The sequence below is a fragment of the Macaca thibetana genome, chromosome 2, assembly GCF_024542745.1.
Source record: "Macaca thibetana thibetana isolate TM-01 chromosome 2, ASM2454274v1, whole genome shotgun sequence".
NCBI classification, from domain to species: domain Eukaryota; kingdom Metazoa; phylum Chordata; class Mammalia; order Primates; family Cercopithecidae; genus Macaca; species Macaca thibetana.
This window is the reverse complement of record NC_065579.1, coordinates 165,416,151-165,431,234: the sequence shown is the minus strand read 5'-3', so window position 1 is coordinate 165,431,234 and position 15,084 is coordinate 165,416,151. Positions and strand designations below refer to the sequence as shown.

The 15,084-nt window shown below is 37.4% G+C and overlaps 1 protein-coding gene across 4 annotated transcripts in view; it reads right to left on the bottom strand.

Moving 5' to 3' along the window:
• Nucleotides 1–1,062: 1,062 nt before the first annotated feature.
• MORC1 (MORC family CW-type zinc finger 1) overlaps nt 1,063–15,084 on the bottom strand; it is a 155,599-nt gene continuing 141,577 nt past the window's right edge. For 3 of the 4 annotated variants that reach the window (XM_050778900.1, XM_050778902.1, XM_050778903.1), the window contains 4 exons: nt 14,148–14,220; nt 12,488–12,541; nt 6,266–6,460; nt 1,063–1,944 (listed from right to left, as the gene is read on the bottom strand). In XM_050778900.1, the coding sequence (XP_050634857.1) occupies nt 1,807–1,944; nt 6,266–6,460; nt 12,488–12,541; nt 14,148–14,220 (460 nt within the window). In that variant the 3' untranslated portion in view covers nt 1,063–1,806. The remainder of the gene's footprint in view (nt 1,945–6,265; nt 6,461–12,487; nt 12,542–14,147; nt 14,221–15,084) is intronic. The other variant, XM_050778901.1, reaches the window with a different exon arrangement.

Below are 15,084 nucleotides of genomic sequence, written 5' to 3'. Positions count from 1 at the left end.
ATAAGAAAACAAAGCAAAATTATTTTATAATTTTAGCATGGGACAGTCCTCTCTAAATATGACCATAGAAGCCATAAACAAAAGGAAATTCAATCATAATCTTTTAAAAAATCCCAGATGACCCAAAACACCATAAAAACAAAACTTAAAAGTTTGTTAGAAAATATCTGTAATATATATCACATAAAAAAGATAATATCCCTACTGTGAAGATAGTTCTTACAAATCAATAAGAAAAATACCCACCACCAAGTAGAAAAATTGACAAAGTCCAAATTTAAAAATCTGAATGACTTTTAAACATATGAAAAGATGCTCAATCACACTCAAAGTATAAGAAATGTATGTTCAAACTACAAGGATATACCACTTTTCACCTGTTTGATCAGCAAGATAAGAAAGTCTGGTAATCCACCAGGTAGGTGAAGGTGAGAGGAAACAGGAACTCATACGTTGCTGTAGGAGTGTAGACTAACACAATTTTTTCAAAGTGCTATTAGGCAATATCTATTCATAATAAAATGCATATACCCTTTGATCCAGAAATTCGTTTGCTGAGACATTTGACAGACATAATTGTACCTGTGTGAAATGAACAAATTTATAAGGATATTCACTGTTGTGCATATGTAAATCCAAACGAACAATAAAAACCTAAACATGCATTGATAAGGAAATGGTTAAACAGATTTAGTATTTCCATTGAATGAAATAATAAGGAGCAGCTGAAGATAATGAGAGGTTATCTCATTATCTCTCAATATATATGTATTATTACATGTATTGGTCTCAATATGGAATGATCTTGAAGGTATATTGAGTGGAAAAAGCAACAGCCCCATCTTTTGGATGCTATTACATCCATATCTATAGCTATATCATGATATATATGGTTTTACAGATAATTGATTGCGGATAGATTTACAAGTAACTGGTAAAAACATGCCTCTTGAGAAGAGTATTTAAGTGGCTAAAGGCAAAAATGAAATAAAGAGTTTACCATATTCCATTTCCATGTTCCAGGCTTTTGCTATGTTCATATCATAAATTAAAATTATACAGTTTCACAAATGAATATTAAATGTTTTATTGTTTTTGTCTAAAGTTTCAGACATTTCTGAACAAAAAAAACCCAACCACTTATCAAGAAAAGTGTAAAAACATGCTTATTTATGTATATATAAATGTGAAACAACAATTTTTACCTATGTGTAATATATATACATATTATGCTTAGGAGATTTATTATTTTACTATGACAAAATAATAAAATTATATAAGCTATATCTCAGTTTTGAGAGGATTTGTACTTTCTGCTTTACTGAGTGTTGGCTATAGTGGAGAAAGGGTATAAAGTCTTTCTTTTTCAACATCTTCAAGAGGAGGTGAGTCTGTAGTCCTTTGCATATTGATTTTGAAAACATCTGCTTTTAAATTTTTTTAAGGAATAACAAAATTACAATAACAATATTTTAAGGAATAACAAAATTTAAGCTTGAGTGACATTTTCATTTTTTTCAGTAGCTCACAAGAAAATTAGAGAACTCTAAATATTATTAATATTTCTGAAAGAAAAGGAAGATTTGGACAATAGGATTAGGGGATATATAAATTGTAAATCGGTCTCCATTTCTAGAGTGTACAATTTTCTTATTCGAAAAAAATTATCTCTTATTTCTTATTGTTAAACAGAATAGACTTTACAGTAACAACAAAAAAGAAAAATTTTTAAAAGAATCTTTTAACTTTCTTATCAGCATTTTTTAAAAGGGAATACCTTCTCTGACTTAATTTTCAGGAATCTTTTCATTTTTTTTCTAAAGGGAGTCTATGTCTTGTATCTATAGTCACTTTATTTAAATTGTTCTGGAGGAGGCGATTATCTTCTTTAAGCAAAGCTTCTAAATAAGTGTCAATCTGCTCCAGGTCACCTTCTGGACCACCCTGGAAAAGAGAAGCAACAGTCACACCAGGGAAAGAAGCTGTAGAGCTTATTCCTGTAATTTGGGCAGCTTCCTAACAGTCTTCCCTATGACTCCTGCTGCAACAAAAGCCACCTTACATTTGAATCATGCTTTTAACCTTTCAAAATGTTTTCTCATTTAATGTCATTTTATGCTAACAAGTGGTTAGAAACTTGGTTCATTTTTTTATTCTTTAGTGGAAGTTAGTACAACTGTTTTTTCTCTTTTTAAAAAATTACTTGCTATATTCCTAAAGCCCCCTCAGTCTAATCTCATCCTTCTCTGTTATAGGCTGTCATCTCCTATTTTTAAAATTAATGAATCTTTAGCCTTATAGGCAAAAAATAGACAAGTAGCCAAATTCTGTCTTCTCTGTTTCTTCTATTTCCATTGCAGTGTCTTTTCCCTCAGTTCTTGGCTTACTACCCTGGTCTGTCTCCTTCTCTTTATCCTCCCTTTCTCTCTTTTACTCAGCTCCCTATTGAGGTGATTTCATGCTCTCCTTTCCTGGGCTTCTTGATCCAATGAACAGTTAGACGTGTGAGGGGGGGTCTTCAAAAAGTTCATGGAAAATGCATATTATGAAAAAACTACATAGGCACAGATTTCAAAATTTTTGAACAAAAATAAACTCACACTAAGTTGTTATGACATATTTGACCAGAATGTAGTTTGAGGCACTAAAAGGATAAGATAACCAGTTTGAAAGAAGCCACTATCAGACCAACATGGATTCTGCTGCAATTGAAGCAAGAACAAAGATCAAATATATGGTGAAACTTGGGTGGAAGAATGGTAAAATCATTCATGCTTTACGAAAAGTTTATGGGGACAATGTCCCCAACAGAGAGCCTATAACAGAAGGATGAGATTAGACTCAGGGGGCTATAGGACTATGGCAAGTAATTTTTAAAAACAGAGAAATCAGCAGTTTATAAACGGATAACTTGAGAATGGATGAGATGATGTTGAAGAGGAAGCTGGCAGTGTCAGACTGTTCACATCCCTTTGCAATGAAAAAGCTAATCTTGTTCATGCTCTAACTGGAGAAGACGGATGATAATTAATAGCAGAAACAATCGCCAACACCACAGACATCTCAAGTAGTTCAGCTAACACAATTCTGACTGAAAAATTAAACTTGAGCAAACTTTCCACCCAATGGGTGCCAAAACCACTGTGCCTAGATCAGCTGCAGACAAGAGCAAAGCTTTCAATAGAAATTGTAGACAAATGGGATCATGATCCTGAAGGATTTCTTCAAAAAACTGTAACAGGAGATGAAATGTGGCTTTGCAAGTATGATCCTGAAGACAAAGCAATGGCTACCTAGAGGTGGAAGAGGTCCAGTCAAAACAACAGTGGTCGGTCAAGAGCAAAGGTCATGACAACAGTTTTTTGGGATACTCAGGGCATTTTGCTTGTTGACCTTCTTGAGGGCCAAAGAACAATAACACCAGCTTATTATAATGGTGTTTTGAGCAAGTTAGCCAAAGCTTTCATAGAAAAACGCCTGGGAAAGCTTCATCAGAGTCCTCTTCCACCCTGACAATGTTCCTGCTTATTCCTCTCATCAAACAAGGGCAATTTTGTGAGAGTTTTGACGGGAAATCATTAGGCATACCTTATCGTCCTGATCTGACTCCTTCTGACTTCTTTTTAAAAAATCTTTAAAAAAATCTGTAAAGGGCATCCATTTTTCTTTAATAATGTAAAAAAGATGGCATTGACATGGTTAAATTCCAAGAACTCTTAGATCTTTAGAGATGGACTGAAAGGCTGCTGCCATTGTTTACGTAAGTGTCTTGACCTTGATGGAGATTATGTTGAAAAATAAAGTTTACATTTTTACTTTTAACTTTTAATCCCATTTTTCCACAAACTGTTTGAGCTCCCCTTGAATGTTCCCTCTTGGCTGACTGATCTAAATCTCATTCCCTTGGGCCCAACTATGGGATCAACTAACTCTCCAACTGAGCAGATAGATAAGAGGATTTTTTAGGAAGGGCCTTTCAGAAGCAATCCCAGCACTAAGTGTCTAGCACCATTAACCTTGCCTCTGCATCTCTTCTCTGGTTCCATAAAATGTGCTTCAGCTTTACTCCCTCTACCATAGATTTGCTCTAACAAGGCTGAATTGTACTGAGTTCCAGCTTTTGACTGGGATACTGTTCCTACAGATGGATTACAATGATGCTGATATTTACCTTGACTTCCAAATATTCGCTGACCCTGAAGAATGCCTTGTGACCCTGACACAAAGCACTTCTCGTCCTGTTAGATATAATCTGATCTTCTGGCTATTATCCTCTGCCTGGTGGACTAAACTTCTTCCAGGATGCTACATTATTTCCATGCTCGGCTTCTTCATGTGCCTGCCCCACCTCTATCTGCTCTGGGTCCCTCATCTCGATTCTCTGCTGTACTCTACTGCAGTGGCTCTGGCAATCAGAGACTGTGAAATAGAACTTTCATGTCGGGGGATGAGAGTAATACATTTGGGCAGGAGCCCTTTAAGTGCCTCTCCACTGAGACTAGGCAAAAGAGTTTCATACTCTGCTGGCTGAAGCCCTTCACCTGCCTACCAAACTTTGTGAATACAGTAAACTAAATTAGTATGCTTACTCTGGCTGCTGCTTAAGAACCTAGAGGTTTGGCAGAGGAGTAGTAAATGATTATTCTTTCAGTTTTCTTAGCCAAATGTGGATTTGCTATTATGAAAGTCAATTATTTTATAAACCTGTTTAATAGTCAGGAAGTGGTATTCAATCTCTAGGATACAGAATTTCTTTGGTCTTTCTAGTTTACTTGTTAAATGAAACAATAATCGTCACTGAAACACTACCATGTGCTAGGCTCCATACCAGACTTTCAACACGTGAAAACATTTGTCATCCTTCACAGCCACAAGAACCAAAAGCAGCTCTACTGAAATCCTACTCTCATAGCAATAAATAAACTAGACAAATTGGCTGAAGCGCTATGGTTGATAGAAGCACACATACAATTACCTTTATATAAAAATTAGTATTAAACATCCTTTTAAATTTTAATAACATAACATTTTAACTGTTGCCTAGACCATCAAAGGGGAGAGGGACTTTTCTTTTGGCAATATACTTAAATTAAGCAAAAAACAACAACAAAAAAAGCTTTTCTGCATTTTGTCTTGTACTTAATATAAATTTCAGATGAATTAAAAGATTTATTTTTTTGAAGTGGGAAAGGACTCCCACTTTTAAATGTTTACAACCAGGACTGAGACCCAGGCAGTTTGGCTTCAAGGTCCATGTTCTTCACACGTTATACAGATGTATGTATGGTGAGTTTCCTTGTCTCTCCCCAGCCCTTTCAAGGGCAAGGCAATCCAATCCTCTAGCCAATCCTCCATAAGGGTCTCAGTTCCTGTCCCCTCACCTTCCGTGGCCCATGAAGTCTCTGTCTCCTGTTCCAGCACTCAGGGCCTATATTTGAGGACAAAATGCCACAGGCTCCCCAGGCTCACTGTTCTGGCTTGGATTTCTCAATTTATTTCTAGAATCCACAGGAAGACTTTCAATCTCGACTACATGTATTTTCAGTTTTGTTGTATTGTATGCAGCATTTCCATGTGTTATAGAAGACGGGCTCTTCCTCATTAGTTCAACCTATCACATAACTCAATTCTTTATACATTAAAACACACAAACAAAACTGACAGTAATCCATACTTACATGATGTTTCCTGACTTCTCCCAAACTGTCCTCTAAGATTAAGAGGGTTTATTTTTATTTATGCATTAAAATAAAAGTAAAGTAGAATATTTCTCTGTCTGAAAAAACTGAAAAAATTACCTACTGGTCACATGTTATTAAGGGGACACCAAAGGTGATCATGCTATACCAACAGCACAAGCAAAGATTCTGAATTAAGATACAAAAGAACGTGCGCCTGTAGTTCCAGTTACTTGGAAGACTGAGGCAGGAGGAATCACTTGAACCCAGGAGGCGGAGGTTGCAGTGAGCCGAGATCGCGCCACTGCACTCCAGCCTGGCAACAGAGCGAGACTCCATCTCAAAACAAAACAAAACAAAACAAACAAACAAACAAAAGATACGAAAGAACACAAAGTTTCTAAATGTTCTAATATATGCTTTCACAATTCATTTATTTAGGATTTTGAAATCCTTATGTGGAGAGAAAGGGCTGACTTAAGTGACTTGTCCAGGTCAGTAAGTGAATGACAATGTTAAGAGAAGTTAGCTGAGTTCTCGTTCCGGAGAGTCTACTCCTACTGCTCAAATACAATTTTTTCACTCACCAGTTGAAGTTTCTGCAACAATAGTGCCAGTTTTATACGAAGATTCTTCAACTTATCCTCAGAGATTTTTCTTTTATTTTCACATTGCCCCACAGAGATTTCATTATGTATTCCTCTTGTATTTGAATCATAGATAATGGACTGCAATTTCCTCTTTATTTTTTTTTCATATTGGACCATGTAAGTATTCTGTATCTGGGAATGTTTTAAAAACAGTTTTAGCATGTTTTTAAAATATTACTTTCCCCCTAGTATCACTAGACAATTTCATATTCCAACTCTGCCTACATGCACCAAGTGTCAACTTTGTAGGTAAGTACTACAGGTGGTCTAAATTTAGGAAATGTTGCTACCCTTAAGGAACTTACATACACTCTGACGGAAGACTAAGAAGAGAAAAATGTATAATATTTCAGTAATTGTAATTATGAGGAGGAAAGAGACACATGACAGTGAGCTTGGAGACCTCTGCTCTGGAATGAAGAAGAAACCTTGTAAAAGTTGAATCTGTTCTCCCAATGGTGATCACCAGATTATTTAAGGCACAAAATGAGCAGGTGCCTGTGACTCCCTCTCCGCAGCACCAGTAATTCACAGGCAATGACAGAATGGCCCACCACCTGGGGCTGTCTGGCAGATGATGTAGTGTTACTTGTGAGGCAAGGCTGTAGCATCTAGAAAGCACAGAAACTACAGAAAGAGGAATTCCTGTTCTCACTCTCTTTGGGTTCCTTACCATGATACAAAAAGTACAGGCAGTTATATATATGACCCTCATTAATTGAAGAATCTTGGTTGTGTTCCAAAATTTCATGCTGTGCCTGAGGCACTCATGCAGTAGAAAGAGGTAATGGAGAGGCCAAATGCTTCGGTTTCAGAATGACATTAATTGCTTGTATAAACATTTCTAGAAGGCCAAGTGATATTCTGAGAAAAGAGATACAGGGCAAATTCCACTTTGATAAGCATTTGGATGTTTATGTAATAAGGAGATTTATGTGTTCTAATATGACTGGGTTGCCAAGAAAGTGGTGAGGTAGCCTCATTTGTCTTTTGGGCCTACCTTTCCCTCTTCAGACCCTCCACTACGTTGACTGTGTGCAGACCCTTCTCTGACGTCCACATCATCTCCTTTAGCATTCACTGACCTCACAAATTTCGCCCTTTTCTACAAAATCCTTTAAACAAGCAAGCGAAAATCCCTACATATAGGAAATTCTGTTTAATAAATATTCACTAACTAGTTCCTAACTCGAAAGCACTGCATTTGATTATAGATGATGTGGAGATATATAAGGTACAGTCTTTGCCCTCAAGAACTCTCTAGTCTATAGCATGAGATAATACAAGTGTGCAAATAAATCCTATGGAAAATAAGGACCTTGTGCCCACAAGTAAGGCACTAAATAGCAGGGATTCAGGACAGCAGATAATGCAGCACTCACAGCAAGGGAATTTCAAACATATGGGTAAATCCTCCTTGAAACCCAGGCTACATTTAAAGATCCTGGAGTGGAATCCACTTTTGAACATCTTTAATTCAACCTACAAGCTGATGCCTTAAAACTAAGGCAACCATCACCTCCACCAGGAAGCTTCATAGATGCTTCCTATAGAGGCTGCAGGCAAACCCAGGGAGAGACATCTACTGCCTGAAGGTGGAGGAGGAGGAATAATCCAACTCAGCTGGAATAAGGAGAACAGCGTTACATACAGTTCACATGTCACTAGCCACTTACAGTTTTCAGAACTCTAGAATGCTATAGCTTTTGCCATGCTGAATAATAGTCAGAAAACACTTTTTTCATAAAAATAAAAGCCACAGTAAAATAAACCAAAACAAATCAAAGAAATATCAAAAATGGCAAACATTATGGAAATATTATTTGAAAAAACAACAGTATTGCTCAAATCAGCCATAAAAAGGAACCTGCTATTGACACACTTAAATGGACCTGAAGTGATGCTGAATAAAGGCAATTGTCAAATGACACATACATATGATTCCATTTCTACAGCATTCCTGAAAAGACAAAGTGATAGAGATGGAGAACAGATTATTGGATGCCAGGAGTTAGAGTTGATTGTGGAAGGGCTGAGTGGATATGACTATAAAAAGGTAGCATAAGGGAGATACTTATGGTAATGAGAATTCTGCATCCTCATTTCGGTAATGGTTATACAAACTTCCATGTATGATGAAATGACATAGAACTATACACACACATTTTACCAAATTCAATTTCCTCGTTTTGATATCGTACCAGAATTATGCATAATTATGTACTGGAGGAAACCGGGCGATGAGTACACAGGATCTCTCTGTATTATTTTTGCAACTTCCTATGAATCTATAATTATTTTGAAATTAAAAGAAAAAAGCAAAAACAAAAAGCCTCGACACTATTAATACGAGATGAGACCACGAATGTTTATATAGTACACTACAAAGTCATTCAGTCTCTGCAAGTTTACCTTTTAGTAACCAGTAAACTATGTTTTTGTCAAATACTACAGGCCAGCTTTTTGGTTTACTCTCCTGCCTTTCTCTCCAGGTTCTGCTAACCTCTCCAGGAAGTTTCTATGAAAGGTAACAATTTTGACAACTTTTCAAGCTCCGTGTAAAAGGACATCTAGTTGTATTAGCTTTTTTTTGTGTTAACATTTTAATTAAGGTGAGAAAATAATTGTAGCAAGATGAGAGGCTTAGTTCTGCTGGTTAAACCCACTCTTGTAGAGGTATCTGCAGATCACAAACCAAATTCTTTCCGAACTACATTAATTCAGAATGGAATTAGTATTTGAAAGAGAGGATATTTAACTGAGATTTTAATTTTCTGCCTTGAATTCAAAGAGCAGGAGCTCTAGCAGTTTCGCAGCTCCAAAATCCTAACGAGTTGTGCAAAGTAAGGAAGGCCTACAACATCTATAGATTTTGTAGCATACAAACAGGAATATTCATTTAAGTGTTTATGTTGGCAGGTACTAAAGCAGAAACAATCGACTTTGATTCAACATGTAACTATGAAGATCCAGATGCATTCAAAGGCACTGGTTGATTGCTGCTAGAATACAGAGTTTGATGACAGGATTATTGACTTCAAGGATTCTATCATCTAACTGAGGAGAAAATGAAATATAATAAACTATTATAAGGTAGAAATGTTAATAATGCTAAACAAAGTTTTAACTTTCTCCCAGAACACAGAGAGGTCAAGATTAATTTCTCATGGAGAAACTGAGAGTCTTCACCTAAAAGATAATATTGACCAAGCTTAATGGGGAAGGATTTCAAGAGGCCGACTGTGTATTGGGAGAGTGGATAGGAGTATTTTGGGGAATATCAGGAAGGGAAAGGCTCAGAGGTAGACCAGTGTAAGTAAGTTGGAACAACTCTGGGGCACTCATTTTAGCTGGAACAGACGGCTTCTGAGGAAAGAATAAAAGATGACGGTTTGAGTCAGGTGATGCAGGACCACCAATGCCATTATGAATCAGCTACTACTACAATAGTAGTTATGAAAACCACAGTTGTGACCAAGGAAGCCTGTGACTTATGTAAGTTTCTCCTATGCTGTGATGTGGCTCTCTTCATTAAATGTACAGAACTTCAGTCAAGTTGTTCTGTGTTTCGCTTACAAGATCTCATTTCAACAGGAACTTCTGGTCTCCTGACTGTTTATCTTGCTTTGATTTTTTGAACCCGACTTGCCCTGCATGTTAAGGGGATACTGCTCATCATCTACGCTAACACTGTTCACCCCGAATAAACACGTATCTTATTCACTCTGGCTCCATTACTAATAGTGTAGACATTGGAAAAAATATTTAGAAACAGATATGAAAGGGTATATATAAGCTTGGATAAACAGCTATATGACAGTATAATTCTTAGCACATTTCTAAGTTTTACAGTGTATTCAAATCAGAGTATCCTAGCCAGTAAATGGAGAGCTACAGGAAGATCCAGGAGCCTTACTGATAAGCTCCTCAAGCTGACTGCCACAGACTTTCAGTTGGGACAATGAATTCCTGGTGGCCCAACAAGCCAACCCATCTACCACACACACCCCACATAAATATATCACTGTCAGCATCTCCTCCATATATGTCTCATAATGTAATGTCAGGTCTCCAGTCAGTTAAAAATAATTCTTCTACACCAACAGGCTGAGAAGTTGTAATATACTTATTGCAAGTAATACATGTGACCTCTATCACAAAGATGAAGTATTAAAGTCTGGATGAGAATAAGATGAAATAGCCAGGTGTGGTGGTACAAGCCTGTAATCCTAGCCACTCTGAGGCTAAGCCAGGAGGATTGCTTGAACCCATGAGTTCAAGACCAGCCTGGGCAATGTAGCAAGATCCTATTTCAAGACAAAAACAAGCAACACAAAAATAGAGGGGGTGGGCAAAAAACGTGGGAAAAAAAAGTACAATGAAAAGAACTTTGGAGTGGGAAAATCACGGTTTCAATTCTGAATCTGATCATGACACTGGAATATTATCTTTCCGAATCTCTATTTCCTCATTACTGAAAGAGATAGTGGTACCTACCTACCAAAGTTGTGAGGATAAATGAGTTAATATAGAAAAGACCTAGTTCAGTGCCTGGCTCTAGTGGCTCTCAATCAATTAATCCCAGTTTTACATTATTGATGAAAATAATATTAGTGGTAGAACAGCATCAAAATATATTGAAAGTAAACTTTGTCTTTTATTCTTGTTAGGAAATGTTGACAAGTAACTCTTCAAACTGAAAATGTTCAGTTACTACTTTTTCAGCAAAATTTTATTCAGAAAATAAATTCACTTTTTAGTTGAACAGTAATGGGAGACCAATAACTACACCCCCCTCTTTCATTTCCAGTTGTTTATCACCATCCAGTTGATAGAAACATCAAAGGCAAACCTATCAACAAGGGTTGTTAAATTTAGGCCCAGTCTGAACTTTAAATACCATGTGATACAGTCTTTGTAAGAAGGAATATGGTTTAGGTTCTACTTGTCAAGTTTGCCTTGTCGTATGTCTCTGGGGAATTTATTCACCATTCTTTTTCAATTATAAAACAAGAATATCCAGATGTCTTCCATTATAATTGCTTCTTGGACTTTTGGCTAAGATCAAATGCAAATGTACTCCATTACCTATAAAAACTATGAGGCAGTGTCTCTGCTTAGAGTCATTCTTTGCACAACTCCAAGAAGTGCCAGTCACCTCTTAATCTTTACAGATTTTCATGTTATGAGAGCTTTCCAAAGATGGCTGTAAACATAAGCATACAGAAGAAGATGCTAATGTTTGCACTAATGATGGAGCTGGTGGCTAGGTGACAAAGCACAGGTAAAGTGTCAACAAAGACCCAACATTTCAGTATGATCCTGGTGTCAAAGTTCTTGGCTACTCTGGCCTGTGCGATGAATCTGGGAACCTTCATGGCCATCCTGGCTCCAACATTCATCCCCTATGTCAGCTTGGCCAAGTTCACAACTTGGAGTCCCAGGGTTTTTTTTTTTAAGAGTAAAATAAGGGATTTGAGGGCATATGATTTTTTGAGATATTTCTGTAGTAGAACTGAAGGGCACTCTGGACTCTTTCTCCCCCAGGAAATCCTTAAGGACTGGATACACAGCATTATTTGATAACTGTTAAAAAAAAAATCTACCCAGAGAAAGAGAAAGGTTGTAAGGAAATACACAAAAATATTAGTATCAGTGATCTTGGAATAGTTTGAGGCTATGGATGAATTTTTAAAAACTGCTTTTACTTCTTATATTAGCATTAATTACCTTTATGTCTACTTTTAGAATGGAAAAATCACTAACTTAAAAAACTATTGCTAAGGTACTTAAAAAACTCAGAGAGATATCAAATTGTTTGAAATAATTTAAAACTTGAATCTAAAATTTATGCTTCAGTCTAGCATTTTGAGGATTCAGTGAAAATATTTCTTAAAAGCTCAGAATGTCCTGTTTCCTATTCAAGATACAGTCCTATTCCAAGTGTTTCACAGCTTTATGTTATAGAAATGTTAGTATTTTAAAATTCAAAAAGATATTGCTTTATGACATCTGATACACTATACATTAATATAAGTCTCGATAAGTGAATGCAAATTTGATTTCCTTTCAAACCTAACATTTGGAAATGTACATTATTTATCCTTTGGAACACAGGATCATTTAGAATATAAATGGCGATACTGAAAGGACGCTTACCTGGTTGAAACACATTTTCAGCTTTTTGTTTATATGCTCTGGGCACTGCTCCAGCTGTTTCCATAAATGATAATAGAACAGGATATTAGCTTTTAGAGAACCTGCTGTCTACAGCAGAGTTATATCATGCAAGCATTGAGTATAAAAAGCATCAAAGTCTAGAACTGGCCAACATTGGCACTATGGGCCTTTTAAGTCTGAGTCTAATTCAATTAATTAACTAAATTATACTTTGCTTCCTTCCAAAAAAGGATTAAGTCAGCTTACATAAATGAATACAGCACAGTTAAAAAAACTGTGCAGATACAGAAATCAAGGTGAAGAAAAATGAAGCGATAAAATAATAAACATTCAAAGGGAGATGTCAAGAGGGCAGCTGGAGTCTGGGTTTCTTGGAAGAGAGTGCCAGAAAAACAGATGGGGAAGTCACTGGCATGTGGGTGGTAATATTAATGTTTTAAAGTTAGAGATTAGATGAGGTCACCTACAAACAGCATTTAATAGAGAAAAGAGAGTGGCCCAAGAACGAGCCTTCAGACATGCCAACACTGAGAAACCACGTACAATAGGAGCTGCCGCAAGGAAGATGGGAGAGAGGAAAGCAAAAAAATGGGCAGTGTGCAGTCAAGGGAGCTACAAAAAGAAGGTGCTTCAAGAAGGTGAAAGTGGTCACCTGGGTTGAAGGCCTCTGACAGGTCAGGTAAAAGTGACACTGCACTTATCAAGAGGTCACTGGTGGCCCTGACAAGAACAGTCATAGTTCAGCTGTGGAATCAGAAGCCCCATGGGAGAGGATGAGGTGAGAGTAGAGGGTAAAGAGGCAGAAACAATGATTACAGACTAGAAAATTAGGGATGGTGCCCAGGATCAGACTCATATAGTCCTTCTTGCATTCATAATTTGTGCTGTTTTCACCAATACCAACTATATCCATCATCTCCACAGGCAACAGTGAGCATGGAGATGGAGAAGAGACCTCCCATCCTCCTGCACTAGGCAGCTCTTCCCTCCACTTCTGCTGAGCAGCTTGCTTGTCAGGCATGCGCACCTCACTCAACTTCACCGCAGCCCTGCGCGAACCCTTTGTAGACTACTCATTGTTACTGAAGCATAACCCATAGATGTGAGGCTTACTCTTTGCACCCCAAGTAGCTGTTGGAAGATTTTTTTCCAATCACATTTGGTACTGTTTCCGAGAGGAGGTTTGGTCGACACAATTTTCTTCATCTATCTCAGTGATGTCTTGGTGATTTCAGTAAGATGAGTGCTTTGGATACCTAATGTGCCTGACCTACCCAATCCGCAGCTCAGCTCCTCATAATAAGCAGCTGATGAGGTGTATCTAAGGAACAGAAACTTTGTTTTTGGTGGGGGAGAGGGAACTCAGGGACTACGTCCTGTTTCTTTTCATCTCTGCAACTATCTGTCTGTAAGATCTTTTCCACCTTTTGTAACTCACAGTCACAATGATTTCAAATATAGGTTTAATTACGAATCACCATTTGGTGTAAAGATGCTCATCTTCATTCACTTAAGCCATTCTAGGTCCTCTTATTGGAAACACTTTACATTTTTCTTCACTGAGGATTAAATTCAGGATATTCTATCATTCCCGCACAGTTTCAAAAAAATAAAAAATAAAAAATAAAAAACAACTCACCTCACAACTTAACGCAGGTTCTTCCAATTCTGATGGTAGCTGATACTCAGGAAAAAAATACAGAAGAATCTCCCTAGGAATACAAGCACAGCAGATATGGGAATATACGAGGATAACAGAGGTAGCACTCACCTGTCAGAACTGGATTTGTCTTCTGGGTATCAAATATCCTGGCAAAGACGAATATTAGTTACCCCCAAACATTTTGTTTTTAGAATTGACATCAAAGTGTTTTTCAGAAAGCATAGACTGGGGAGAGGAAGGTGAGTGTGGCTATAAAAAGGCAATAGGAGGGACCCTTCTGGTGAAGGAACTGGTCTGTATCTTGACTGCATCAATGTGAATATCCTGATTGTGATACTCTTCTACAGTTTTGCAAGAAGCTAGGTGAACGACGCAGGGGATCTCTCAGCATTATTTCTTACAACTTAAGGTGAACATATATTTATCTCAAAATAAAAAGGTTACTGAAAGAAGGAAGGAAGGAGGGAGGGAGGGAGGGAAGGAAGGAAGGGAGGAAGGGAGGGAGGGAGGGAGGGAGGGAGGGATGGAAGGAAGGAAGGAAGGAAGGAAGGAAGGTAGGAAGGAAGGAAGGGAGGGAGGGAGGGAGGGAGGGAGGGAGGGAGGGATGGAGGGAGGGAGGGAAGGATTCCAAATCAGAAAGCCTCACCTTAAACCCCAGCCCCATCCTTCATATTTATGTAATTGTCCATGAGACTTGTAATGTTAAGTTAGCTCCTCTAAGCTTCGGTCTCCTCATCCATACACAATATTTAAAAATAACACCAATTTCATGAATTTGTGAGAATATAAATTAATTTATAAAAAGTAAGTGGGTGGATGCCTGAAATATAAAGGTTCAAACCTGATAACTATTACTGTTTAGCTATTGTTATTATTATTTTTATGGAGACGGGGTCTTGCTATGTTGCCCAGG